This window comes from Nelumbo lutea, chromosome 1 (genome assembly GCF_056320005.1).
Source record: "Nelumbo lutea isolate HS-2025 chromosome 1, American lotus-T2T, whole genome shotgun sequence".
Lineage (NCBI taxonomy): Eukaryota > Viridiplantae > Streptophyta > Magnoliopsida > Proteales > Nelumbonaceae > Nelumbo > Nelumbo lutea.
The window spans coordinates 105,191,760-105,219,577 of NC_142684.1; the positions used below are offsets into that span (position 1 = coordinate 105,191,760).

At 39.9% G+C, this 27,818-nt stretch overlaps 2 protein-coding genes across 6 annotated transcripts in view; one reads left to right on the plus strand and one right to left on the minus strand.

Annotated features, from left to right (window-relative positions):
* LOC148876570 (KH domain-containing protein HEN4-like) lies at positions 1-7,761 on the minus strand. Of its 2 annotated transcripts, none has more exons than XM_088968469.1 (7): positions 6,909-7,761; positions 4,139-4,582; positions 3,688-3,963; positions 2,622-2,921; positions 2,420-2,502; positions 1,181-1,292; positions 1-575 (listed from the first exon to the last, which is right to left on the minus strand). In XM_088968469.1, the coding sequence occupies exons 1-7, from the start codon at positions 7,533-7,535 to the stop codon at positions 414-416; spliced, it is 2,004 nt and encodes a 667-aa protein (XP_088824595.1). In that variant the 5' UTR covers positions 7,536-7,761; the 3' UTR covers positions 1-413. The 2 variants fall into 2 exon arrangements, with proteins under 2 accessions (XP_088824595.1, XP_088824661.1); XM_088968535.1 differs by having other exon boundaries at positions 561-826.
* LOC148876571 (Pentatricopeptide repeat (PPR) superfamily protein) overlaps positions 7,749-27,818 on the plus strand; it is a 24,156-nt gene continuing 4,086 nt past the window's right edge. Inside the window, exons 1-4 of one of the 4 annotated variants that reach the window (XM_088968307.1) lie at positions 8,355-8,518; positions 8,721-11,581; positions 12,730-12,807; positions 19,411-19,560. In XM_088968307.1, coding sequence (XP_088824433.1) covers positions 8,881-11,220 — 2,340 coding nt within the window. In that variant the 5' untranslated portion in view covers positions 8,355-8,518; positions 8,721-8,880 and the 3' untranslated portion in view covers positions 11,221-11,581; positions 12,730-12,807; positions 19,411-19,560. Of the gene's footprint in view, positions 11,582-12,729; positions 12,808-19,410; positions 19,561-27,818 lie in introns of all 4 variants that reach the window. The other 3 variants (XM_088968198.1, XM_088968361.1, XM_088968252.1) reach the window with 3 other exon arrangements.

Below are 27,818 nucleotides of genomic sequence, written 5' to 3' on the forward strand. Positions count from 1 at the left end.
TAATTGCAAATTGATAACTGGTTAAAAATATATTGGGTTGGAACAATCAGTACATTTCATAATATTCCAACTAGTAACTACAGGACCCGCCATCTTTTCTTCCTCTTTTAACACAATAACAGGACCTTACCTCCATTTCATTTTATCAATCTATAACCTTCATCAGAAAGCATTCAATAAAAGAACACCCAAGATGTACATATTAGAAAGCATGCACTAAGAAGAGGCTCCAGGATTTACACGTCAAAGTGACCATTTTTGGTATGAACGGAGTGCTCGAAGAAACCGGGAGAGAAAAAAATCTCAACTAGTCTACATGAAATTTGGCCTGAACCCACCATAGACCTTCCCATTAAGAACAAGAAAAGTAAAAAGGGGCAAGTATCACGTAAATTTTTGTCTTGCCCTTGCGATTATAACAACCTGGGATTATCTGGTGATGATTGACCACTTAGAATGAAAGCCTGCAGGAGGCTCTGGGCTGCTTGGGTCTGATCAGGTGTTCCAGATATGATGACCATAGTATCAGTTGTGCCAGGATGAGGATCACGCACTATAACTTTAGCACCCGAAATCTATATTATAGCAGCAAGGCATAAATCAACTTAGGGTAAGAATGCAATAATTTCACAAAACTGTAACTCAATCTCAGCGTCAGGATCAAATAAACAGGAAGGTAGCGATTACAAGAGGCTTATTTATGCCCTGTTTACTAGAAATAGTGTTAAGTAGTTTTCTTTTTGTTCTTCCTGATAGCACCGCAATAACTTAATATGAGATTCTGAATATTGCTCCCATTTGGCAGCTTTCTGGCTATCTGATAAGTCTGAGTTTGCAGGTTAGGCTGTGTTTAGTAAGAGTGCAAACACAAATATGTTCAATGCAAATGCAAATATAAACAGTTCATGATAAATTTTGTATTCATCACAACCGAATACGAGTCTAAATGGAATAACCTTGGAGTGCAAAAGCTTGTTCCCAAATTCCAATACCTATTAATATTTTGGGGGATTGATGGATTCTGAACAAGCCTTGCAAGTCAGATGAAAATCCTTGTGAATTGTGTTTTATCACAACATAGAATTTCTAGGAATTTTGCCTTCTTTTTGACAAGTACAAGGATAACCAAAATTTAAAACTAATGTAGAAAAAAACAAGTGTGGCATGAACAAGGGCTTACTTGTCTTAGACGATTCAGATTGCTGCCCTGCTCCCCATAGACAGATCTGATAACATTTTCAGGAACCATGATCTCCACAGTTGTATTAGTGACGATTGCAGATTTGCTTCCTCTACAAACATAATCAAGAGAACATATACATGATAAATGCAAATAACTCAAATGAAAATTTTGTGATCCTTATGATGCTGGTCGGGTTGAAGGTGATCCTCAAGTGTCAAAAAACAAGTCAGACAAGTACTGTCGTGGCTAAATATACAGATCTAATTGTTTACTTGGTCACGGCTTCAACTTCTTTTATGGAACAAACTAAAAATGCCATGATGAACATACAGGTGCTGTGAAACCTGGAGGAGAGGGCTGGTTCAGGTTAGTCAGGTCCAGCTGCTGCTAAGTTAAAAATAATATTGTTTATTGGCTCCAATGTTTTAAAACGCGGAGGTGTGTGACACAAGGCGTGCCCTTCTACCTAGAGGCATGAGGCGTAGTTCAGAACACAAGAGGTGTAACTGCGTAAGCCTCCCGAACACAAGGAGGCATAAACCTCCTTAAGAGGAGGGGGTTAGGAGGAGAATGAAGAGGATGAGGGGATCTCATTTTTTCTTTATTTTTAATAAAAATCTTTTATATTAAGAAAAATAAAGATGCATAACATTAGTTGAAGGGGGGGGGGGGGGGTTCTGGGGGGCTTCGCCCCCCAGCCAAAGGGGCAGGGGGCAAACCACTTTCTTTCCCCTTATCTTTTCTTCCCTACCCTTTCCTTTTCTCTTTTATTCTTCTCTTTCTTTTTCTTTCCCTTTCCTTTCCTTTCATTTTTTATCTTTTTTCTTTTTTCATCTGTCATTTTATATAAGATGTGAGGCATATGCCTCTAGTGTGCCTCATGAAAAAAAGCGCAAGAGGCATACGCCTCAGAGGTGTCAGTGCTTCTAGCATATGCCTCAAGGCGTTTTGGGAGCGCCTTGCCTGGAGGCACACTTCCAGGTGTACGCTTCCCACGCTTTTTAAAACACTGCTTGGCTCTTATTTTTGTACAACCTGGCTAGTTTGACTTTACAGTCAAAAGTCAAAACTACTATGGGGCAGTTGAATATCAAGATTTTAAAACTCCAAGTCATTTTTGGGGGCTAAGGTCAGATAACCTAAACCATGCATGGTCTAGTATGTTTTGGATTCTAAAACATTTTAACTTATAGGTCAAGGAAATAATTTTCATGCACCAAACCGTGTGATGCTGACCTGCCAAGCTCCACACCACCTCTAAGTGTTGAAAATCCTCTTCCTAGGTCTGTAATGCCCCTTGAATCCCCACTGCTGACAGTCTGCATCCAATCAGATCACCATACAATAAGGTCATAAATTGGTCTATGGATGCTCATAAAGAAAACACTAAGATAGATTGTGATGATTGTAACTGGAGATAGAAGAATACTAGTTATACCTGTGATGCCCATAACCTTGGTGATGGTGGATGATCCAAACTATGAGAAAGCCCTAGGTGATCCATACCATGCATTAGAGTAACTGGGCGATCTGGATTATGAGAAAGCCCCACTGATGGATATATTCCAGAAGAAGTAGGTTCTCTCACTCTTCCGAAAGGACTAATCTCTGGGATGGCAGAAGACGAGTAGCTACTGACTCCTGCTCCTTTTGACATTTTATTGGGTAAAATATTATCACGCAATCTACCAGTAACATGAAGTAAAGCATCCTTAACATTGCTAAGATCCCCAGTAATCTGTAAAAGCAAGAGCTTTTCCTTTATACACTTGGGTACCCTGCTGCCTCCAATATGCACTTGAAAAACACTTATTTTCTCTATTATGTTCAAAAAGCTTCTTTTTTTGATCAATATATTCACAAAGCTTCTTCATATATTGAGTATGATTAAAAGAGTTTTTTTAGAAAAGTAACCATTTCATAGAACACTATTAACCTACAATTTTGATCAGAATGTCAGTTGTATTTAGTTTTTTGATCAACTGTTAATTGTATTTTGTTTAAACAGGGCCTTTCTTTGCTAATCAAAATGTAAGAACAACATATTGATAAAAAAAATAAAAGTAAGAAAAACAAAAAAAGGACATGCTTTCTTGCAAAGAACCATATTAAACAGTTCTCTGCAAAACTGCAGAAACACCGCGTATACATAAAACCAACAGAATTTTGCACCAATAAATAAAATCAACAGAATTCATGCAATATCTTGAAATTAATATCATTAACCCTTGACAGAAAAATGGTGATCTAACAGATTCCATAGGAAATGATAGAACAAAAGAGAAGTTAAGATGTTGAAATCATCACAAATTAACTTGAGTATTCAATATCATAGGAAGTTATATCTATTAGGTTAAAAAGAAATGGTCTATCTATCAATTTAGCATATAAATGGTACTTGGTCAGTTTTAGAAGAATCTAAAGATGACTCTTGCCGAAGAAAATCACTAACACCAATAATGTCCTTTCCTTACTTCCAAAATAAAAAGTATAGAATCCCATACCTGTACCACTTCATCATTTTCTGGGGCACATTTTGGGACCTGTTCACCTCCTAATATCCGTATACCAGCACCAGTTATCCTCCTCATTTCTGAAATTATTGTGCCTCCTTTACCCATCAAGCAACCGACTTGGTTTGATGATATTAGAAGACGTGCAATAACAGGAGTCCCCTTACTTGAGACTGACTCCAGTCCATTTTCTATGCCAACCTCAATGGACCTAGTGAAAACGCGAAGGGCAGCATTTTGTGCTGGAGAGTACTGTGACTCCACGTTCTACATGACAATATATCAATCCAGAAATGGTCTAATAAATTTTTTTTTATAGTTACTGATAAAAAAACCAACGAAGATAATGGCATCAAACAATATAGCTATGCCAGTGAAATTCATAACAACGATGAGTAATAATGTAATATAACTTTGGCAAAATAATTGTAGGAAGACAAACCTCCATTGCAGAAACAGTGATTACACGCTCATCCGACTCAGATACAGAAGCTGCAACACTAATGGAAGCGCCTGTTTCACTTTGTAGTGCTTTGACAATTACACCTCCCTTACCAATTACGCCCCCAACCTTCTCATTGGAACAGAGAAGTCTGAATGTAACTTCCTGCTGTGTCTTCTTTGGATCTGGGGTGGAGATCTTTTCAATATCTTGTGGTAGAGGACGACCTCTTGAAGCATAGTCAATAGTTTTTCTTGATAAAGGGGGTAGAAATGAACTCTGTTGTGGGAATAGCTCTCCATTTGGGTCAGGAAAAATCCCTCGAGTAGGTGCCTCCACGGGTTTGCTTGCAACCAGTTGCGTTCTATCTATTGGTGGACAGCTTTGAAGACAGCGTGAAACAGCAATAAGAGCTTTTTTTACAGCGAAAAGATCTCCTGTAACCTGCCAATGTAAATAACCAATTTTCAAGTGGATATATGGGAGGCTTTATTCATGATAAGGATATCCACCGCATTTACATACGATGATGCATTTTTAGTTTAAATTCTGAACCTACTGTCAAGACTGAGAAGGGCAGGATGATCTCATTGCCCCTACAAATCATGGAGTATCTAATATAATAAAATATAAAATTTACAGAAAAGAGAGTTTTTCTTTTCCTAACACTAAAGGATGATAAACCTTCACTTGAGATGCAAGAGATAATGACTCTTCAGGCCAACAGTGTGCAACAGTGAACTGACACACAAATAAGAAAAGCTCAATCCTCAGGTATTGAATAATGGTAAAAAGGATGGCTATTTGAGGGTCAGCTATTTGATGGTGGATTAGTAATAGTGAAATAACAAACAAAAGTCAGCTATTCCACGATCCTAGGAAATAATGATGGCATATGAATTGCTGCATACAAAAATGGTTGAAGCCTTGGATGGCTGGTATATTATAAGGTTAAATAAGAAGGGCAAGGTGCTACAGACTTCCATTCCCCTGGAAGTTATATGGTTGAAATTGCAAGAAAGAAATCCCTGTCAGGCTGTATCTTTGACCAAAAAAAAAAAAAAGAAATCATCAATATCATTGTTGAGATCCTATCACACAGATCGTTCAGGGTTGATCTTCGTCATAATTTTTTTTAATATTAATTATTTTTTTTAGCACATAGTTTTATAGAAAAATCTCTGGTGCATGAACTGCACCGTGTAGCAAAAAAATGTGAACTAGTGATAAAACAGCATGTCATGGGCACTTACATCTTTAACATTGTTAAAGTCTTGATGGTAAGTACATCTTGTGAAACATGAACTAATGAAAAATAAGTAGACCATGTGATGTCTTTCACAGGAATGGTTGAAATCTTGATTTAAGCTGCAAATATTTGTAAATACACCATAGTTGGTCTCGAGTTTTATTTGCCCAGCTCTAAATGTTTATTTTGTACAGACACTCTTTGTACACGTGGTAAACATCACTGGTTATTTTCATCAGGTGGCAGTTTTATGGTTTCTATGAAGGACCACAATCTCTGATTAGGGAAGTTTAATCTCTGGCTTCCAACTTGAGCTGCTCATTCAGGCACTTTCCTACTTCTGCCAAGTGCCAACAGCATTGCAGACAGAGTGGCAAGAGAAGGTGTAAATAGAAGTCATTTTGAGTGGGGATGCCGTGTCTGGTGATAAATTTGTAACATGCTGGTAGCCTAGTACCATTGTTTCTTATGGGTAGCAGTGTAAAATAAATGTCTTACAGCTGACAACTTGCCAAAAGGAGAGATGGAAAAAAATCCAAGTTGCAATATTTGCAATTAACAACTTGGAATCTATTCGTCATATCTTTATCCATTGTAAATATGCATGCCAGATTTGGGCTACGGGATTCAATTGTGTCTTCCAGAATCTGTAAAGGAGCCTTTGGAGGCATGGCAGATTGGAAGCCTGAGAAGGGTGGGAAGCTTTTGTGGAGCATGGTGCCTGTGCAAGTCATGTGGGCTATTTGGGGTGGGAAGCTTGAAAACAAGGTTATAGGGATGTTATTCTTATGGACTTGTGGGCACCCAGGCATGGTTTGTTTGAAGGAAGATCAATATAACTCCTTTTTTTACGCTGATTTTCAATTTTTGTAATCAAAGCATGATACTCTATGGTAAATCTTTCTGTAAATCCCTAATGTAGAGTCCCTTGTTTATGGGCTTCTTCTTTGATTAATAAAATTTTATGCTTTACCTTTTCTCTAAAAAAAAAAAAAACAGAAACAACACCCCAACTGCCTGATAAACAATTTGCTCATGCAAATAGCATTACTCACCACTGTGGAAATGGCAAGGTTATCAAGTAATGAAAAATTTGAACTATAATTTTTTTTTTTCAGTAAATTTTGAACAATGTTGATTCAATGCCATTTTGTTTAGTTTGCCAAAGAACCTATTTCATTTAATGTTTGAGCAACCCTATTTCAGTAAGAAACCCAGAAAGTCATAAAAAGACCATAGAACCGTCAGCATTTAATGTTTGGGCGACTCTACAGTTTTTCTACTCTTCGAACATCTTTTACTACCTCTATTTTTGATTATTAATAAAATCTTTGTTGGTAATAAGGAAAACCAGAATTCATGCCTATTCTTCTAATGGAAAATCCAGGGCACTCGTAGCAGTTTTGGAAAACCTATATATTTCCCACAAGTATCTAAAAATAAGAACAATGTTGACAGAAGAAGAAAAGGTTATATCTTCAAGCAACAGAGCTAATCTTGAGAAAGGATTGGAACCCTTACCTCTACCACTTCGTCATTAGGAGTTGCGCAAGCTGGGAGCATTTCTGCAGTTAAAACACTAATCTTGACACCATTTTCTTTCCTAATCTTGTCAATAATCTTCCCACCTTTCCCCATAACCGCCCCAACCTGATTGCTTGCCGCCAGCAATCTCCAAGAGACGGAACTGCCCGGTGGCGGGAAAACCCCATCGGTCTCGGACACAACTTCCAAAACCCTCTCAAATACCTTGACAAGCGCCTCTTGTGCAGGAGAAACTTCAAACTCCACTCCAACCTCCTTATCCTCCTTACTTGATCCCTTTAATCTAATCTTCTTCTTCGGAGTCTCTGGCGCGACAACGAGGATGATGCGCTCGTCACACCCCGGGACTGGCTCTTCGATTCGAATCTTCGCCCCGGTCTCCTTCTGGAATTGCTTAACGATGCTGCCCGACTTCCCGATGACGCCACCGATGTACGAGACGTGACAGAGGAGACGGAAGGCGACTTGACCGGGAGAGAGGACAATGGGAGGCGGAGGCGCCTTGGCACGGCCCCGCTTAGATGGGCCGTTGGCGTTGTTTTCTGGCATTCCGGCGATGCTGAACGGACGCTTCGCTGGTGGAGAGAGAAATGGTCCCTCCATTCCCCTTTATCTCGCTCTAGAAAAATATATACTCTCTCTTTCGTTCCCTCTGCTTCTGCGAACTCGTCGCAGGTGAGGGAGAAGCGAAAATGGAGCCAATAGAGAGGGAAAGATCTTTGTTTTCCTTCCTCTTTTTGTTTCTTTCTCTGGTAGTGAGCAGACCACTTCCTCTACTACGCACAGTGGTGTGCGATCTCGCCGAGGCTCGGGCCATCGCATTGTCGTCTTTAGGTTTTCCACACCTTATGGATAAAATACGCCTAGTGCGCAATGCGCTTCCGCCAATGATCCACACGTAGACGTCTAGACGAATTTGGTACGCTACGGTAGCAACCGTGTGATCTTTGATTTTCTCACGAAAGTCAAATGTTTCTGATGGGTCATTTTGATTGAATCACAATCCAACCCAGTCTTTCTTTTACCTAGGCCCCACTACAATCATAACGTAGAAAAGTACTTTAGTTGGACGGTTAAGATTTACGGATCTGGTAAATCTTGAATGGGATTAATTGTTGTGATTGTTTCTTTGGCGGAACCGCGGAAGTGCTTTTTTCTATTTCCCATTTTGCCCCCTGTGGCCTTAGGCAGTCAGGCTGGCTCCACACTTCTGGCCTCGTATATCAAACCCTAGTCCCTAGAGCATCATAGCAAATCCCTGTGGCCTGTGGGTCGAGCTCGAACCCACGACCTCGGAGTCGGAGATGGTGCAGCAGTCGAGGTTTGTGGGGTCAAAGAGTGGTGCGCTCTGTGCCACCGGCGAACGTTAGCGAACCACCGCAGCTGTCTTTGGTACTAATAACTTGGCATCTTCATCTGGATGGGTTTCTAGGTGAGCTCTGTGTTGGGTTTTTTCAGATCAGGGAGACAGAGACGATTCGCTCGAAGCTTGAGCAATCTGAAACCCCGAAGCACATTCATGCATGGATTCCTCACCTGCGTACGATGCCCCAAGATGAGAAGATCGACGTCCATTATTAGACCAGGTAAGCTCGTTGTCATTCTCTTCAATCCCTTTGCCAAGCACTCGTCGTCAACGGTTGTCTCAGTTCCTGAAACACTATCATTAGAAACAGAACCGGTTGATTTATGCGCCCAAGTTCTTGCGATCCTAACCCGTCCTGGCTGGCAGAAAAACCAATCTCTGAAGAAATTGGTTCCATCTCTAACCCCATTCCATGTTTCCAGGATCTTCAATCTTAGTATTGACGCGAAAACTGCCCTACATTTCTTCAACTGGATTGGGCAAAGACCCGGATATAAACATAGTGTTCAGTCTTATTCATCTCTCTTGAACCTCCTTGTTCGTGCTCGATTATTTGCTAGAGCTGTAAGTATTAGAATATCGATGATCAAGTCTTGCGATTCGGTGGAAGATATTCGATTTGTGTTGGATGTGGTGAAGAGGATGAGCAAAAATGGTGAACATAAACTTAAGCTCACTCTTAAATGCTATAATCATTTGCTTATGTCATTGGCCAGATTTCTTATGATTGATGAAATGAAAGCTATTTATTTGGAGATTTTGGACGATAAGATACCTCCAAACATCTACACCTTCAATACGATGATAAATGCATACTGTAAGATGGCAAATGTTGTTGAGGCAGAACTTTATATAAGTAAGATATTGCAAGCTGGTTTAAATCCTGATACCTACACATACACGTCCTTGATTTTGGGACATTGTAGGAGTAAGGATTTAGACAGTGCTTCTAGGGTTTTCCAGCTTATGCCGCAAAAAGGTTGTCGCAGGAGTGAGGCCACATACACTACACTTATACATGGGCTTTGTGAAGGTGGGAGGATTGATGAAGCTCTCAAGTTGTTTTCCAAAATGGCGGATGACAATTGCAGTCCGACTGTCCGAACTTACACAGTTCTCATATCGGCACTTTGTGGATCCGGTAGGAGATTGGAAGCATTCAATATGTTTCAAGAGATGTCAGAGAAAGGTTGTGAACCAAATGTTCACACCTACACAGTGCTTATCAATGCTATGTGTAAAGAAAACAAACTTGAAGATGCTACTACATTGTTAAACGAGATGGTTGAGAAAGGCTTGGTTCCTGGTGTTGTCACTTACAATGCTTTGATTGATGGATATTGCAAAGAACGGAAGATTGATGGTGCATTTGCAATTTTGGATGTAATGGAATCAAATGGTTGTAAGCCAGATGCTCGCACATACAACGAGTTGATGTGTGGACTTTGTAATGACAAAAAGGTGCACAATGCCATGGTGCTATTCAGTAAGATGCTTGTCTGTGGCCTGTCTCCCAGTGTTGTAACTTACAACACATTAATACACGGCCAGTGTAGGGAGGGCCATTTAGATAGTGGGTATAGGCTGCTTAAGTTGATGACAGAAAATGATTTGGTCCCTGATCAATGGACATACTCCATGTTAACAGATGCCCTTTGCAAAGGGGGGAGGGTAGAAGAAGCTCATTCCTTATTTAACTCTCTGGAAAAGAAGGGTATAAAGGCAAATGAAGTAATATATACTGCTTTGATTGGTGGGTACTGCAAAGTGGGGAAGATTGACTGTGCCCATTCTATGCTTGAGAAAATGCTTGCTGAGAATTGCTTGCCAAACTCTTATACCTATAATGTGTTGATAGATGGGTTGTGCAAAGAAAAGAAATTGCATGACGCATCACTTTTGCTAGAAAGGATGGTAGAAGTAGGAGTGGGACCTGATGTTGTTACTTATACCATTCTTATTGATGAGATGCTGAAAGAAGGTGATTTTGATCATGCTCATAGGCTATTTGATCAAATGGTTTCTTTGGGATGTCAGCCTGATGTCTGTACTTACACTGCATTTATCCACATGTATTGCAATCGAGGTTCCTTGGAAGAAGCTGAGGAGTTGATGGTTAAAATGAATAAAGAAGGTGTCTTACCAGACTCAGTGACTTACAATGCATTGATAGATGGGTATGGTAAGATGGGATCAATAGACCGAACCTTTGATGTTCTCAAGCGCATGGTTGATGCTGGATGTGAGCCTTCTCAAAATACTTATTCCATTTTGGTCAGGCATCTCTTAAATGAGAAACAGGTTAAGGAAACGAGTGGTGATAGTGATTTTCTCTTGGCTTCAAATTGTAAGTTAGTTGGTATAACTGATGTTTGGAAGATAGTACAATCTGAAACTATCATAAAACTCCTGAGAGAAATGGATGAACGTGGTTGCACACCAAATGCTGGTACTTTTGATGACCTCATAACAGGATTTTGTAAAGTGGGTCGCTTGGAGGAGGCAAAAGGGTTTGTGCATTATATGAAAGATAGAGGATTATCTCCTACTGAGAATATTTATAATTCTCTTGCCATTTGTTGCTGCAAGTTAGGAATGTATGGGGAAGCATCGGAGCTGGTGGATATGATGGCTGAACATGGTCATTTACCATATTTGGAATCCTGCAAGCTACTTCTTTGTGGGTTATGTGATGAAGGGAATATTGAAAAGGCCAACTCAATTTTCTCTATCATGTTAGATGGTGGTTATAATTATGATGAATTAGTTTGGAAAATTCTGATTGATGGATTGCTTAAGAGGGGCCTTGTTGATAGATGCTCTGAGCTACTAGGCATCATGGAGCAAAAGGGATGCAGGCCTAGCCCTCAAACATATTCAATGTTGATTGAGGGATTTCCAGATGGAAAGGATGGGGCATAAAATGGCTACTAGTGTTCATATTTGTCACCAAGGTTTTTTTTGTATACATCTTTCACCTCCATATTTGGCAAGCTAGAGAAGATGGCAAAAGAATATCCTTGGAAAAAGTTAGATTTTTCTTGTGACACATTCTCACTACAACTGTATATCTTGATTTATTACTCATCTGGTCTGAAATAGCTGCTCCATACTTCCATTTATTGGCATGCATTCCCATGAGAACCTCCCTTTGTTCCAGAGAATGCTGAATGACAATTGCTAAAAGTATTGGGGGAAAATTGCTCCATTGTTTGGAGACTCAGAGGGTTGGTTGTGAGAGAATTTGCATCCCACACGACAAATGTTCAATAATCACCAAGAGGCAAGTGGCACTTTAACTTCTCAAGTGCTTTGTTGTTTGTAATTATTAATATTTTTTTGATCAGCAAATTAATTTCATTAATTAAACTGAAACAAATTACAAGTGTTTTAGCTACTCTGTAATCCAGAGTGCATCAGAGTACAACTTTGCCCCAATTACAAAGGTTACCAGCTTCCTGTTTTGCTACAGTAGCTACAACTTTGCCCAAAATAAAGTAGATATATCAACACCCTGTTTTGTTGTTTGTTATTTTGTAACTGTAATACATTCCACAACTTAAATATGCTTGAAGAATACTTATCAGATTGCATATTTTACACCTAAGCACAGTCTACCTTCAGTTGCATCTATTTTGTGGTTCTAGTTGTTAATTTTTATTCATGTTTGTAGTGTGGAGACTTTTGCTGATGCAGCAATGATTTAATTACTCCTTTCTCATAAATAGTTATTGTAGAGCAATCTTGATTCGCTTCTTAAATTTATGCTATTTGTCTCTCCTCTGCATTTGTGTGTTCTTGTTGGGGTGGGGGAAGCATGGTGACTTGGTGAAGTCTGTAATGTAACCACTGGTTCTTCTCTGGAATATGTTAGGCGTAGTGAAATTGTATTGCATATCTTTTATTCTGATTCTTCAAAAAAATGTATTGCATATCTAAAGAACTATCCTTTGGGAGTCTAGATGCTATTTCTTGGACAGGTATGTTGAGCATAGAATCTTTTGTTGGCCAGAACATTGTACAAGTCTGGAAGTGCTTTTTAGGTGGTCAGGTAGTAGGAGTTTAAGTGTGTATGTTACATTATATCAAAATGTATATCAATATGCTTCTATTTCTATTGAATCAAACCATACCACTATAAATCTTGTTTGTCAATGAATAGTGATGGGATCTGCTCTATTCTTGGAATGTGAAAACAACAAAAGTTGGAATCTGATGGTTTGAATACCTCATATTTGGTTGTTGGAATAAGATTCTGAAGCAAGAATGGCATTTGCAATGAACGTCATGTTCTTCTGGATTCAAATTTTGCTGAGCTCTTTTTCTATGGTTTAGCTGCAGTTGCATCTATTTTGTGGTTCTAGTCATTAATCTTTATGCACATTTATAGTCTGGAGACTTTAATTAATGCATCAGTTGTTCACACTACAGAAGGAGAGGGAGAATGATGAATCTGGGTGATCACCAAGTATGACAATAGCGACAAACGGATGATCGTTGGTGAAACAGGTACACATCTTGACGAATGCCCTTGTTCTCCAGTGTTAGGTGATTCTGGACACTTTGCTCAGGCAGTAGATGTCCCATTGAGAATTGTGCTTTGTCTGAGCCCAGGGCTGCTGTCTTGGAGTCGCTGGTTAGTGAATTGGAAACTCCAGACTTTTTGGCCTTTGGTGAATCAGTGAGATTGGGGGGGGGGAAGGAAACCGGGAATTGGAAATGAAGGGGAGATTGGAGGTAAGGAAGTCTCAGATGTTGATGATTTCTCTGGAGGTCAGGCTGAAAACCACATCAAGGATTGTCTGCAATATGAGGAAGTGAAGGTTGGAATGTTGGTTGTTGATTTGGGTTGAAAGAGCAAGTCTGAAGTAAAGGAAGAGGAACAAAGCAATGGGATAAATAGCAAGAAATTGAATTATCAGAAAAATAAATAAATAACAAGAAATTGCGTAACGCGTGAAATCATAGTATTGTGCATTATTGCATTTGTGCATGTGACAAAGATTTTTTCAAGGTTAAAACTTGGCCTAGCAGGGGTAGGACCTACTAAAAGATACAAATGGGTGTACAGGAGGAAAAAAAACAAGAGGAAACAGGACACAAGGTACTGATCTAGGGAGGCACTTTGGTCCCCCTTTCGATGAAGAGTCAACAGGAAAATCAGTTGAGTGGGGTTGAAGATTTGTACATGTGACAAAGATTTTTTCAAGGTTAAAACTTAGCCTAGCAGGGGTAGGACCTACTAAAGATACAAATGGGTGTACAGGAGGAAAAAAAAACAAGAGGAAACAGGACACAAGGTACTGATCATAGGGTGGCACTGATGCAAATTCAGTCAACGGTCCCCCCTTTTGATGAAGAGTCAACAGGAAAATCAGTTGCGTGGGGTCGAAGAAAAAGGGTAGAGATATTGTAGAAGAAATTCCTTCGGGAAGGAAGAAAAGAATGGGATGAGGATAACTCAGTCCAGGAGGGATGTACTCACGGATGAAGGCTGGTGTCTTGGTGGTTTCGGGGGGGGGGGGGGAGCATTCTGCTTTTGGGATAATTGGCGGGCTGTTGGTTGTTGTATAATTGGGAAATCATTGGGTCTAAGTTGAGCTTCTCTTGGAATTGTTTGGGTGTGGCTTTTGCTTGTTAGTTGTGGGGTTAATGGGTTTTATGGACTTTTTGAGGTGGTCAATTTCTGGCAATATCTTATCACCCTGCTCTGTATCTCTTCCCCTTCTATTTTTAATAAAATTTTATCTTTATTCTTCAAAAAATATTTACTACTTTTCATAAATAAACAATAGAGTAATCTTTCTTCACCTTTGAATTTGTGCCATTAATTTCTTCTCTGCATTTTTTTTGAAAATAAGTGAACTTTATTTATAGGGAGAAAAATACATGAGGGGATGTACACAGAGATCAAGCACTCAAATAGTTATACAGGTAAAAAGCTATCACTGAATAAGTAATCCCTGTGAGCACCAGATTTAGCTAGTCTATCGGCTTCAGAATTTAGCTCCCTTGGAACCCATCCCAAGTGTGCATTCAAGGAGGAGATGATGTCTCTTGCTTCAGCCAAGTAGTGAGCTAAGGCCCAATCTTGGCAAAATCTCCTTTAATGGTGAGGTTTAACAGACCCAGGTCTCTTGCCATCCTGATGCTATTTAAGGCTTCCAAGACTTCCGTTGAATCAGCTATCCCAATTGGTCCACTGAAAGCCCAAATGATAGTACCATCTCTTCTTCTAATTACCTCTTGGATACCAGCTGCACCTGGATTATTGAAGGCGCTCCCATCAAATTACAAGGTTGTCTCCCCATCTTCAGAAACTCTGAGACTGCAGAAGTGTTGGGGTGTATGTGATTAGAGTGAAGAAAGAATGCAGCATTTCTTTGGAAATCAGCCAAGGTGACACCTCTGAAAAACTTTGAGCTGGAGGTCCACAGCAAGCACCTATAGCAGATTAGAGAAATAAGTACCTCGCAGTTTTTTGTTCTGTTGTTAAAAACACAGTTTCTTTCTTCCCAAGTGCTCCAAAAAACAGCATGTGCAGAAGATTGCCACAAAGTTTCCCCTCTTTTTCTTAAGCCTCTTCCTGTCCATTGTCCAACCAGCTGTTCTAGGAAGACCTAGCTGTACTCAAAAAGTGTGAGGAAAAAGATCCAAAATTTTCTGGTTTCCTCACAGTGAAGCAGGATGTGGTTGGCAGATTCCCCAGCTGAGGCAGAAACAGCAGACATGTGGGGATAAATATGACCTTCCAAGGTTCTTTTTCTAGAGGAGATCGTAGGTGTTGATTCTCTTTAACCTTGCTTCCCCCACAAACACACACACACACACACACACACACAAAAAAAAAAAAAAAAGACCCTGGAGGGGATATGGGCACACCAAATTCTCTTGAATGGGTACTGATCAATGGTTTATTCTTCCTTAACTAAAGCCTTGAAGCAAGATTTGGTTGAAAACTTACCGGCCAGGTGAAGGGGTCCAGATACGAAGGTCAGGGGAATTTGGGGAGAGGTATACCCAAGGTTCAAAGTATCGACACGTATCGGCCTGTATTGGTCGATACGTATTGTTCTGAGACCTCTCCGATATGTCCCTACAGTGGGTGTATTGGGGGTCTGACCAGTTCAGGGGGTGGAAGAGCCCTAAACCGGCTCCCTGAACTGATTTTGAAAAAAAAAAAAAAGTAAAAAAAAGGTATCGATTTGCCCGATATGCCCCTACCGACGTATCGATATTTTGAACCTTAGTGGTAAGGGGTGTATCGATACGCCCATTACCTCTCTTAGAGTATGTAAGAAACTAATGATTTCGCTAAGTTCTAGATCCCTTAGTGGTCTCCTAAAATTTAGGTTCCAGTTGAAGTGAGGGTGGGGTGGGGGGGGAGAGGAGGCAATACCTTTCCAAGGGTGAGTTACCCCACCAAAGATCAGTCCAGAACTTTATTCTATCTCCCTTACCCACCTTATACCTGATGAAGGAAATGAAAGAAGTGTAAGTTGAGGCAATACCTTTCCAAGGGTGAGTGTCTTTGATCCGGCTCAAGTGAAAGTTGCTATTCCAACTGTTGGCATGCTTTCCCGTATTTGCTAGTGATAACAGCAGTCCAGAGCGCATTTGGTTCCTGAGGGAATCTCCATAACCATTTGCTAAGGAGAACTGTGTTTTTTTCTTTCAAATGGCCTAGCCCCAATCCACCACCCTCCTTTGGTTTGCAAACCTGAGATCAATTCACAAGGTGGGAGACCCTTTCCCCACCTCCATTCCAAATAAAGTTTATCTGAAGCCTTTCTAACTGAATAGCTATTTTATTGGGTAAGTGAAAAGTAGACATGTAGTAGGTGGGTAAGTTTGCCAAAGAGGCTCTAACAAGAGTGAGTCTCCCCCCTTTGGAAAGATAGTTCATTTTCCACGTGGCTAGCTTCTTTTCACATTTTTGTAACACTGGTTCCCAAAAGCTTAAATTCCTCGGATTCCCTCCAAGAGGCATTCCCGCTTTGCAGCCCAAAACTTCTGTGAAAATATTCAAGGAGTTAGTACCAGCTAGATTTAGGCCTGCAATACTGCTCTTAGAGAAGTTAACTTGCAATCCAGAAATCCATTCAAAGCAGGTGATGACCCTTTTCAGGTTAGAAATAATTTCCTCATCAGACTCTAGGAAAAGGATAGTGTCGTCGGCAAACTGGAGATGAGAAATCTGAGTGGCTTCTTGTCCAACTTCAAAGCCTCTCAATAAACCCAGAGAAATGGCATTCTTCACCAGTTGGCTAAATATTTCTGTGACAAGAGTAAAGAGCATCGGGGAGAGGGGGCAACCTTCTTAGTCCCCTACTAGCGTTGAAAAAAGCCTTTTGGTTGCCCGCTAATTAAAATTGACATCCAGGTGGAACTTATACACCCTTCCACCCACTGAATCTACTTTCTGCCAAAGCCCATTAGCCTCATAATTTCCAGAATACACTCCCAATCAACTTTGTCATAAGATTTTTCTAAATCGAGCTTCACTATCTCTCCAGGTTTGCCATTCACCTTCCTCTCTTCTACGCATTCATTTGCTATCATGATGCTGTCAACAATTTGTTGCCCTTTGACGAATGCAAACTGACTTGGGGAAATGATTTCATCTAAGGCTCCAACAAATTCGGTAAAAGAAGATTGGGAAACCATCGGGGCCAGGGGCTCTATCTCCATCCATACTAAACACTACATCCTTCACTTCTTGCTCTTCAAAATTTCTTTATAACCACAATATTTTCTCCTTCGACAACTTGAGGCCTTCCCAAAGGTTAGGGAGAATTTCCTACTTTCTTTCTTTGAATACAGGTATTTGAAAAAGCATAAGAAGGCTTCAGAAATTTCCTCAGGGTCTTCCACATCACGTTGCCCGACTTTAATTCTTGTTATAAGATTCCTTTTCCGTCTACCAGATGCATAAATATGGAAGATCTAGAGTTGTTATCCCCCTCCTTCAACCATTTGATCCTTGATCTTTGTCTCCAGTAAATTTCTTCTCTCCTTACTACCTTTTCTAGCTCTTGTCTTAGCCCAAATCCTTTCCTTCTTTCATCCTCCTCAAGCTGGTCATTCTGCTCCTTTTCATCTAGGTTATCCAGTTCTGCTGATTTCTCTTCCTTAAAGGCTTTGAATTCCCCTTTGGCCCATCCTTTTAGTTTCCCTTTTACAAATTTTAATTTTTCCAAAATTCTGTAACCTGGCCACCCTTTTGTCTTACATTCCTCCCACCATGAAGCTACCTTTTTACCGAAATCTTTGTGTTCTGTCCAGAATTTTTCCAGCCTAAAAGGAGTCTTCCCTCCGATCACCAAGTCTGTACTTAGGGTGATAGGCCAGTGATCAGAGCTGCAGCGGTCCTGAAAGGTCAGGGGGAAATGGGCTTCCCAATCTGATGTAATTAGGAATCTATCGAGCCTACACTTAAGGCATTCTCCGGCATGTTCGACCAGGTGAAATTACCATTACTCAGGGGGAGGTCATGCAGCCTGTGTCTGGAGATAAAGTTGGAGAACTCCCTCATGCTTCTATTTACCCTCTTTCCATTGGAGTGTTCATGACTGTATCTCGTGCAATGAATCCAGCTCTTCGTAAAATTTACTCCTGTCAGAAGGGGTGTTTGGGCCATATACTGGTGTTAGAATCCATGTGAAATCATCTGCCTTGTTCTTCTCTGCATTCGTGCAAACGTGTTTTTTCTTTCTTTTTTGTTGGGGGTGGGGGATTGGCATCATGATGATTTGGTAGTGTAACCAGTGAACCATTTCTTATAGAATTATGTTGGTACTAGTGGGATTATATTGGTTAGGGGAAATTACTTGGTGTAATGATAAAATCTCAGGTTGACAAGCATAAGGCATGAGTTTGAGTATGGGAATGGCCATTTTGTGCACAAAAAATGTCAATGGTTAGGTCCATATCCAATCCACTCCTCCCAATACCTCTCATAACTGGAACCAACATTTGGTTATTGCCTTTTTTAGTGGAATTGTATTAGGTATCTAGAGAACAATCTCTAGGGAGTCTATATATTACATCTCCTGAACAGGTATATCGAGTATATCAAGTTTTGTTGATCAGAACATGATGCATGGTCGGAAGTGCTTCTTTGGAAGTCAGGTAGCAGGAGATGAAATGTGTATGTAGGGGTGGGTGTTCATGGTCTGGTTCAGTGTGGTTTGGAGAAGATCTCAGACCAAACCGGTAAATTATGGTCTGAGAAATTCTTAGAGCAAATCAAACTGTTTTGGTATGGAAACTAAACCAGACCCAACCATTTTATTACAGTTTGGTGCGGTTTCTAATACGTTTTGGGCCAATTAGGAAAGACAATGAGGAACTTAGAACTCAGAAGCACAATTTCAATACTACACTAGAGCTAAACGCTAGTGTGATATCTAGTGTAGAATTTTAATACTACACTAGAACTCCAATGGTCCAACCTTCCCTTATAACAAAAAGATTCTCAATAAGCACAATTTCAATTGAGATTTGGACCTTAATCAGGAAATACCATCAAAGAAACCAAATTATTCATGTCAGAGTTTCAAGCTCCAGACCGGACCAAACCACTAATTTCAGTTTGGTTTGGCAGCCTGGACCGTATAATGAACGCCTATGTGTATGTCATTTTATACAATATGTTCATATTTCTATTGATTATTGAATTGAATTATACCAATATCATTTTTTTTCATTAATGAATAATGATTAGAAGCTGCTTTACTTTTTGGAACCTGAAAAAACTACATATTGGTATCTGGCAGTTTCAAAGATCTCATGGTTGGTAGTTGAAAAGATTCTGAAGAGGGGCATTTGCAGTGATTATCCAATTCCCTTTTTGAATGCTGATGATTTAGCTTGGGGAGGGAGGGGGGTGAGGGGAGCACACTGGAAAGTTTTTATCCAATTCTCTTGCTGGGCTAGTCTTTTGGTTGTTGTGATTGCGTGCAGTTTTGAATTATGGGCTTGTAGTTTTTGGTGCTGGACTCTCCCATCCTGGAAAGTCCTGCTGCATTCATACCTTCATATATACATACAAATATCAATTGCTTTGTGCTAGAGATAATGATATTCAACTGTTTTTTGATGCTTGAGCAGGTCAAAGAATTCTGTTTCGGGCTCTCCTCTCACTTGCAGGGGAATAGAAGGGACCTTGTCCATGATGCTCAAGTATGACACCAAACAAACACAGATACAAGAAATGGGGATACAGCTTTCTATTAACTATGATCCAGGACATGGATACAGGTATGGGTTTCCCATTTAATATGCCTATAGTATGCTTCTATATCTAGTTTTGAAACTAGGTGTCATTTCTCAGTACTAATATCTTGCCAAAATTATTAAAGTTCTAAAATATACATTTTTTTGATAATTGGTAATTGTGTTAAATCAGTATTGCATGGACTTGGACACAGGAATGAGAAGCTGACACGTGTCTAGGTCCTCTGGGAGCCTGACTTGGTGCAAGGATTAAAATTTCGCAACATGTTGGGGCATATTGGCCAATATGTATTTGTATCGCTGACTCTCCGATACTATCCTACAGCAAGTATTTTGGGGTTTGACCTGTTTCAGGGGGCAGACGGGCCATAAACTGACCCCCCTGAACAGGTTTGAAAAACAAAAAAAAGTAAAAGTGGCCAAATATCGATATTTAGAACCTTGACTTGGTGAACCCAAAACGGTAGCATCTATGTGCATGTCTCACATAAACAGGGGTGGAGCTAGGAATTTTTTTGGAGGGGGGCCAAAACCTAAAATGGATGGGAGGGGAGGGGGGGTAAACATGGATGGGTCCTTGGGCAGGGGGGGGGGGGGAGGGAGGCAAGGCCAACTGGCCAACCATTGGGGTGGGTGGAGGGGGGGAAATATACATGGGGGAGGGGGGGGGGTTAATATAACTGGGGATTTCTGGGCGTTAGGATGGGGGACCTGGCTCCACCCCTGCACATAAATAATATTTTATTCTATATGTGGTAAATATTTATGATTTTTAATATTATTTTTAAAATTCATAAAGCTATATAAATAGAACAAATTAAAGTTATTTTATAAACATGTTAAGTCCACAGCATTTGCTTATTTCCCACTTGACTGCACTAGTTGTTTTTCATTGTTTTCCATATTTGGAGGTTAATTGGCAAAGTTTTTTTTTTTTTTTTTGATAAATGTTAGTTGGAAAATTACAATGGGTCATAAGTTACGTGTAAATTGGAAAATTACAAATATTAGAGTGCCCTATTTGACATTTTAACTGGTTGGACCACTATTAACAGAGGCATTTAAAGTGAGGACAAGCAGGCATATTGGTAAATCCACCTGTTTTACACGTAGCCAAGTCAGACACGTATTTTGGAGATTCAAGTGTTTCCATGCAACACTAGTTAACATTTACATTTTTTGATAGCATGGTTGGTCAACCTACCGTTTTACATAATTTAAAATGTTTTGATGCTATATAGTATACTCTGATTGAAGAAAAAAAATACTAGTCCATGCAGTACGAGACTACCAGTGTCATATTGGTTACATAGTGCTTGTCATTAGTGCACTAAGCATGTATAAGTATTCTGGTGTCTTAGGGCATCGTGAGCCCATGTACTGTTTTTTTTTCCAGTAACAATCAAGATTTGTTAACTATGGTTAAAGAGTTGTGTTTGTGGAGGTGTGTTAGAGCTGCTTTGGTGTGGACTGTGTGGGAGGAACGAAATGCTAGAATCTTTAATGACAAGGAGAGGGATCAAACATGTGTGTTAGAAAGCATCTTATGTAGGGCCATAAGTTGGGTAAAATCCTTGGATCTGTTTTCCACCTACACTTTCAATGACATAAGGAGAAATTGGGAACAACTAGCTAAAAGTTCCTCAATCAGAAGCAAGCCGATGGTGGATTGGAAGCCTCCTGATGCAGGCATCATCAAACTAAATTTTGATGTCAGTAGTTTGGGCAACCTGGGGTCATCTGGAATAGGGGGAGTCTTTAGAAATGATGAGGGTCAGATTGTAGCTCTATTTTCTGGTCCTATAGGGTGGGGAGACTCTGTAAATGCACTCCAAGCTGTGTTACAAGGAGCAGAATATGCAAAGAGAGTTGGCAGTGGAGCATTTAATGATTGAAGGTGATTCCAAATTGGTTATTGGATGGCTAAAAGAACCAGAGATGGCAGCCTGGCCATACAGGGGGGGCTTTGAGATGATTCAAGTGGCTGACTTCAAATATTTCAGTCACAGTTCAATGGGAAGAAGATTGGCAAATGGGCTGGCAGACCTTCTATCTAAGCAAGGAGTACATAGGAATCAGCTCTTTTGGGCTCAATTGTAAGCTTTATGAAGTAGTTTGGAGGCTGCACCTCGTGCCTCTTTGTGGGGAATTGTATGATGAATACCTAGTTCTTTATTTAATAAAATTTTCATTATCATTATCTATAAAAAAAACTATGGTTAAAGAGTTGTATACAAGATTGAGGATGTAGAGAGAGTGCCCAGCACCCCTTTTCATCTTAGGCTGAGGCTGGCATCTCTCACCTAGCGCTATTGCTTACAATTGTTCAGATATAAGTGGACATATTTCCTCGATACAATTGTTCCTTATGCACTCCTTGTCTAGCCAAGCATTGGCCAGGCTGTTTGCTGATCTTTGAACCCATTTAAATTTCACCCCAATGATTTCTGCTCTTATTTTCTCTGATGGATTGTCAATACTGCCAAGGTCCTATCACTGTTTTTTTTTATACAGTACAGATTTATTGGCAAAAAAATTATCAAATGCTTTCATGATCATACATGTCTATATGTCACATCAACAATTTATTGCTATCAAATTTTAATCTAGCTCTTATTCATTCATAAAAAAAAATTGCTCTTATTTCAGTTTATTGAACATCAGACAACTAGAAGCAAAATTTGGTCTCTGATGTTTGTGTCAGTATCTTTTTTTATCAGTAACTGTATCTTTATTAGATTATGATTGGAAAAATGTTTGATAGATAAAAGAAGTACAGCAGGTATCCCACTGTTTTAGGCTAGCATTTCTAACTCATGGGCCTTCAATTTACATTAGCATTCATTCTCCCTAGGAATGACCCCTCTGTACAGCTTTATGTTAGACTCCTTTGCCAATACATCTTCCATGTAATTAATTACATGATCTTTTTGCCCAGGTGAACCTAGCTCTTACTTCCCTAGTGTCAATATCTAATATGGTGGAGCTGCACTTAGGAAAATGGCTATGCATTATTATGTTCAAAGATTCATTAGGAGTAGTTCTTTTCTGGTTTTCATGCGAGTTGTAGTTCCACCTTCAATTGAATGTCTCCTACATGATACATGGGAGAGCTGACCCCACATAGTTGAGACAAGGCTTAAGATGATAATGATGACATAGTACATGGGAGAATAGCTTAAGTCTAAGATATCGAATTTGCTATTTTACAGCGTGGACAATTTTCTCAGGAAATCTAGGATGATTGGTGCTGGCTTTAGTCCTCCTAGTAGGCTACTAGTTCCACTTCCACCTTGAACTGAATGTCTCCTACATGGTACATGGGAGAGATGACCCCACATAGTTGGGACAAGGCTTGAGATGATAATGGTGACATAGTACACAGAGTGGACAATTCTTCTCATGAAATATAGGATGACTGATGCCGACCTTAGTCCTCCTAGTAGGCTACTAGTGTTGCCTGCAAATCTAGGCACAAGAATCTTTAATACTCATGAATAGGTAATCCTAGAACTCTGTATAATCAAATATAAGCTTCTCTTGAATACTCAGTAGACAATTTGCTTTTTTTTTTCCTTAAATTTTTATGAGGGGTGGTTGAAAATATAGCACTGTAGAAAACATGACCAGACTTGTTTGTCTTTCCAAAGAATCCATCTACTGTAGATTGCTATAATAATTGCAGGTGCCTAACTAAGTATTCTGTGCTTAGGTTCTTGATTTTGCTAAAGTGAAAAGAAATTTCATTCAAAAAGAAAAATAGAAAGACAGCTTAGGTAATAAGGCATCACTGAGGCACCCCACAGAATACATGCACATTAGAAGTTATAACCAAAAGAACTAACAAAAGAACAACTGAAATCCCTACCCCATCTTCCCCTATCTGATTTCCTAGCAACTCCCACTCCAAAAAACAAAAGCAGAAAATAATCCTGGAAACCTAGCACACATTAACTTTACTCCAATTGAAAACTAATCCCCACCTTGCATTCCTTATCTACAATATAGACAGCAAAATCCAACCAATACAAGTGTACAACTTCAATCCACTTGCTTATCCAATAAAAAAAAAAAAAACTTCAACCTCTCTCCTTTCCACCTTATGAGAACTTCACCTATCTATTTAGAGGACTCTTCAGATGTGGTTTTAAGGCTTCTAAACCTCTCCTCTTCTAATTCCACAAATGCTTTTATAGCATGTTCTTTACCTCCTAAGAAAAACAGCTCCACTTTCTTTTTGATGACTATTTCTTTAATCATCTATTTAAAGTGAAAGAAACAAAAATTACTGAAGTGTAGAGCTCCAATCATTGGCAGCATTCCTCCATAGAATGAAATTCAGCTCCTTGTTTTGTTGATCTTGCTGGAGATTGTATCTAGCGGTATGTCTGATGAGATTGTGTTTTTATGTTGCAATATAATAGATGCGATTCAAAACTAATAAAATCAGTAGAATATTTCAGAATAAAGTAAAAGAAATCAGAGAAGAAGCAGGAGACAGCAAGAAGGAGGAAGATTGGAGAAGAAAGGAGAAAGAAAGGAGGAGTTCAAAAAAAGTTTCCTCTTTCCCCTACTCTTATCTTTTACAAAACATACTTAAATTACATAAATTACAAGGAGGCCCTTAAGTAGGCGTCCACATCAGCATTAAACTTAGAAAAACATAAAAAGAACTAAAGGCCCATAAAGAAAAGGCCCGATAAGAAAACATAACATGAAAGAACTAATAAGAAAGACACTAATGGGCTAGGGCTCATTTGGCCCAGTTTCTCTACACTTCCCCTCAAGGTGAGCGTAGATATCCATATGCCTAGCTTGCTTATATAATGAACCAGCTTTCTTTTAGGAACACCTTTTGTCAAAACATCAGCCAACTGTTATTCAGAAGCAACAAATGGTAGATAGATTTCTCTTGAGTTAACTTTCTCTTGTATAAAATGCTTGTCAACCTCAATGTGTTTAGTTCTGTCATGTTGAACAAGATTGTGTAAAATGTTGGTAGTAGCCTGGTTGTCACAATATAACATCATTGGCTTCTCACAGTCTATACCCAATTCATCTAAAAGTGATATCAACCACAAAAGTTCAAAAACTCCATGTGCCATTGCCCTGTATTCCGCTTCAGCTGAAGATCTTGCCACTAAAGACTGCTTCCTATTCCTCCATCATAGTAACTTGAAGTAGACCTCCTATCATCAATACATCCGGCCCAGTCAGCATCAGTGTATGCTTCCAACTTCATGTATCCATGCTTAGCAAACAAGATACCTTTCTCTGGAGTCCCTTTTAGATAGCATAGAACTCTCTCAGCAGCTGCTAAATGTGTATCTCTGGGAGAATGTATAAACTGGGTGATTACACTAACTGCATATGAGATATCTGTCCGAGTCATGCAAAGGTAAACAAACTTTCCAACCGATCTTTGGAACACCCCCTTATCAGGCAACAGTTCACCTTTAGTTGCTGACAACTTATGATTTAGATCAATAGGAGTAGAAGCAAGTTGAGCCCCCAGTTTCCCAGTCTTTGCAAGGAGATCAAGAACATACTTCCATTGAGAAATGAAGATACCATCCTTAGATCTGGCAACTTCAATTCCCAAGAAATATCTAAGTTCTCCCAAGTCTTTAATTTCAGACTCAGTGTTAAGAAAACTCTTGAGATGAACAACTTCCTGAGTATCATTTCCTATAACCACAATATCATCAACATAGACAATTAGGAGGGTCACTAAGGAATCTCTCCTCTTAACAAACAAAGTATGATTCGACTGAGTCTGTGTGTATCCAAAAGCAACAAGAGCAGCCCGAAATCTGTCAAACCAGGCTCTAGGAGACTGTTTAAGGCCATAAAGAGACTTCTTCAGTTTACAAACCTTTTCTTGCATTTCCTTCCCATACACCCCTGGAGGTAAAGACATATAGACTTCTTCATTTAGGTCCCCATTCAAAAAGGCATTCTTTACATCAAATTGATGAAGAGGCCAGTCAAAAGTAGCAGCTAAAGATAGCAAAACCCAAACTGAAGTAATCTTGGCTACTGGGGAAAAAGTTTCTAAGTAGTCAATACCATACATCTGAGTATATCCTTTAGCAACCAAACGGGCCTTATATCTCTCAACAGTACCTTCAAAATGATACTTAGTAGTGAACACCCACTTACAACCAACCGATTCCTTTCCCTCAGGATAATCCACAATTTCATAGGTATTGTTCTTATGCAAAGCATCTAGTTTAGTCATCATAGCATCTCTCCATTCTGGTTTGGACAAGGCATCTGGGACAGACCGAGGAGTTACATGTGTGGAAACAAAGGCAAGGAAGGAATAGTAGGAGGGGGAAAGGAGGTTGTAGGACAGGTGTTTGGAAATACGATGAGCTGTGCATTTCAGTTTGTCTTTGTGAAGGGCAATAGGGAGATCAAGGAAGGAATAGAGGAATAGATGGTGACAATGCAAACAACTCGTCTGAATGCTCCCCCTCAAGAGAAGTACCAAAGAAAGGAACTGACTTTGCAAATGTGACATCTCTAGAAACAAAGCGAGTGCCACGAATTGATCAAAACAGCAATACCATTTCTGTGTGGAGGCATTATCCCAAAAAGACACTTGTGTGCTTTAGGCTCAAACTTATGTCTTTGATGACTGTGAACATGAACATAGCAAGTGCACCCAAACACCCGGAGAGGAAGAGAAAACAAATCTTCATTTGGAAAAAGCAAGCTAAAGGGAGTTTTAAACCCCAGAATCCGAGAATGCATCCGATTTATCAATTATGTAGTTGTAAGAACATCACCCCAAAATTTAACAGGAACATGGGAAGCAAAAAGAAGGCTCCTCTCAACCACATGTTTGTTTTTCCTTTTCGCCACTCCATTTTGTTAAGGAGTGTAGGAACAGGAACTCTGATGAATAACTCCAAAGATATCAAAGTAGGAGGAGAGACTCTTTTCAAAATATTCCTTTGCATTATCAGATCGGAATATTTTGATTCGAGTGCTAAATTGGGTAAGAATATTAGTAGGGGGTCTTCTTAATTAACAAGGAGTCTTCCTAAAAGTAGGACTCTTATCTCTTGTAATCTCCTATTTAAGGAGTTGGGAATATTGAATAAAATCATAAAAAAATTCAGTCAAGAAAGAGAGCAAGGAGAGTTAGGTGATCTCTTGGACAAATCACCATTAAGGCGCCAAGATAGGTTCTTCAAGAAAATGGAGGAACAAGGGAAAACAAGAGGTTTTCCCCGTGGACCGACCCGTGACAAGATCCTATTCGCGGGCCCATGACAATTTGGTATCAGAGCAAGGTGTCATGGGTGACTTTGAGCAATTGACGTCTAGGGTTCATGATCTGGAGCACAAACTCGTGGAATTAAGGCGCTTGATGGAGTTGTACTTTTCCAGCAAGGAAAGGAACCCGGAAAGGGCTGCAACCACAACCGACCGTCGACCAGACATGGCAGAATCGTCCGGTGAGTAGCAGGTCGTTCTAGCGCAGGTTAACAACACCCAAAATGTTCCGATTAAGCAGGAATCCGGTGTCATCGAGGATTCCATCTACGAGAGTTCAAAGAAGAATAAGAGCAACTACTCCAAGGTCGTCATCGCTAGTGAAGGAGATTGTATGCTCATGTTGTGGTTGCAAATGTTGCAAAAGAGTGTTTTTTAGCTGCAATCAGATCAGATCCTAGGGCTGCACATATTTGGGTGAATCTTGCTAATGCATACTATGTGGCTGGTGATCATAGAAGTGCTGGAAAGTGCCTGGAGAAGGCAACAAAACTGGAGCCTAATTGCATGCCAACTCGATATGCTGTTGCGCTTCATTGTATCAAGGATGCAGAAAGGTCTCAAGATCCCATTGAACAACTTTCATGGGCTGCGAATGAAATGGCTTCAATTCTTAGAGAAGGGGACTCTGCAACAATTGAGCTTCGGATAGCATGGGCAGGATTTGCCATGGTTCACAAGGCTCAGCACGAAATTGCAGCAACGTTTGAAACTGGAGATAATGATTTGACGGAAGAGGAAGAGCGAGCTCTGTACACACTAAAGCAGGCAATAGAAGAGGATCCAAATGATGCAATTCAGTGGCACCAGCCTGGCGTTCACAATCTTTGTACTCTACAGTTCAAGACATCTTAGAAGTACCTTAAGGCTGCAGTTGCCCGTGACAAAGAATGGAGCTACGCATGGTCAAATCTTGGTATTTCACTGTAGCTGTCTGAGGATGAACCCTCTTCATTGGAGCCCGATCCAGGAGGGCAAAATCATTCCACCTATCC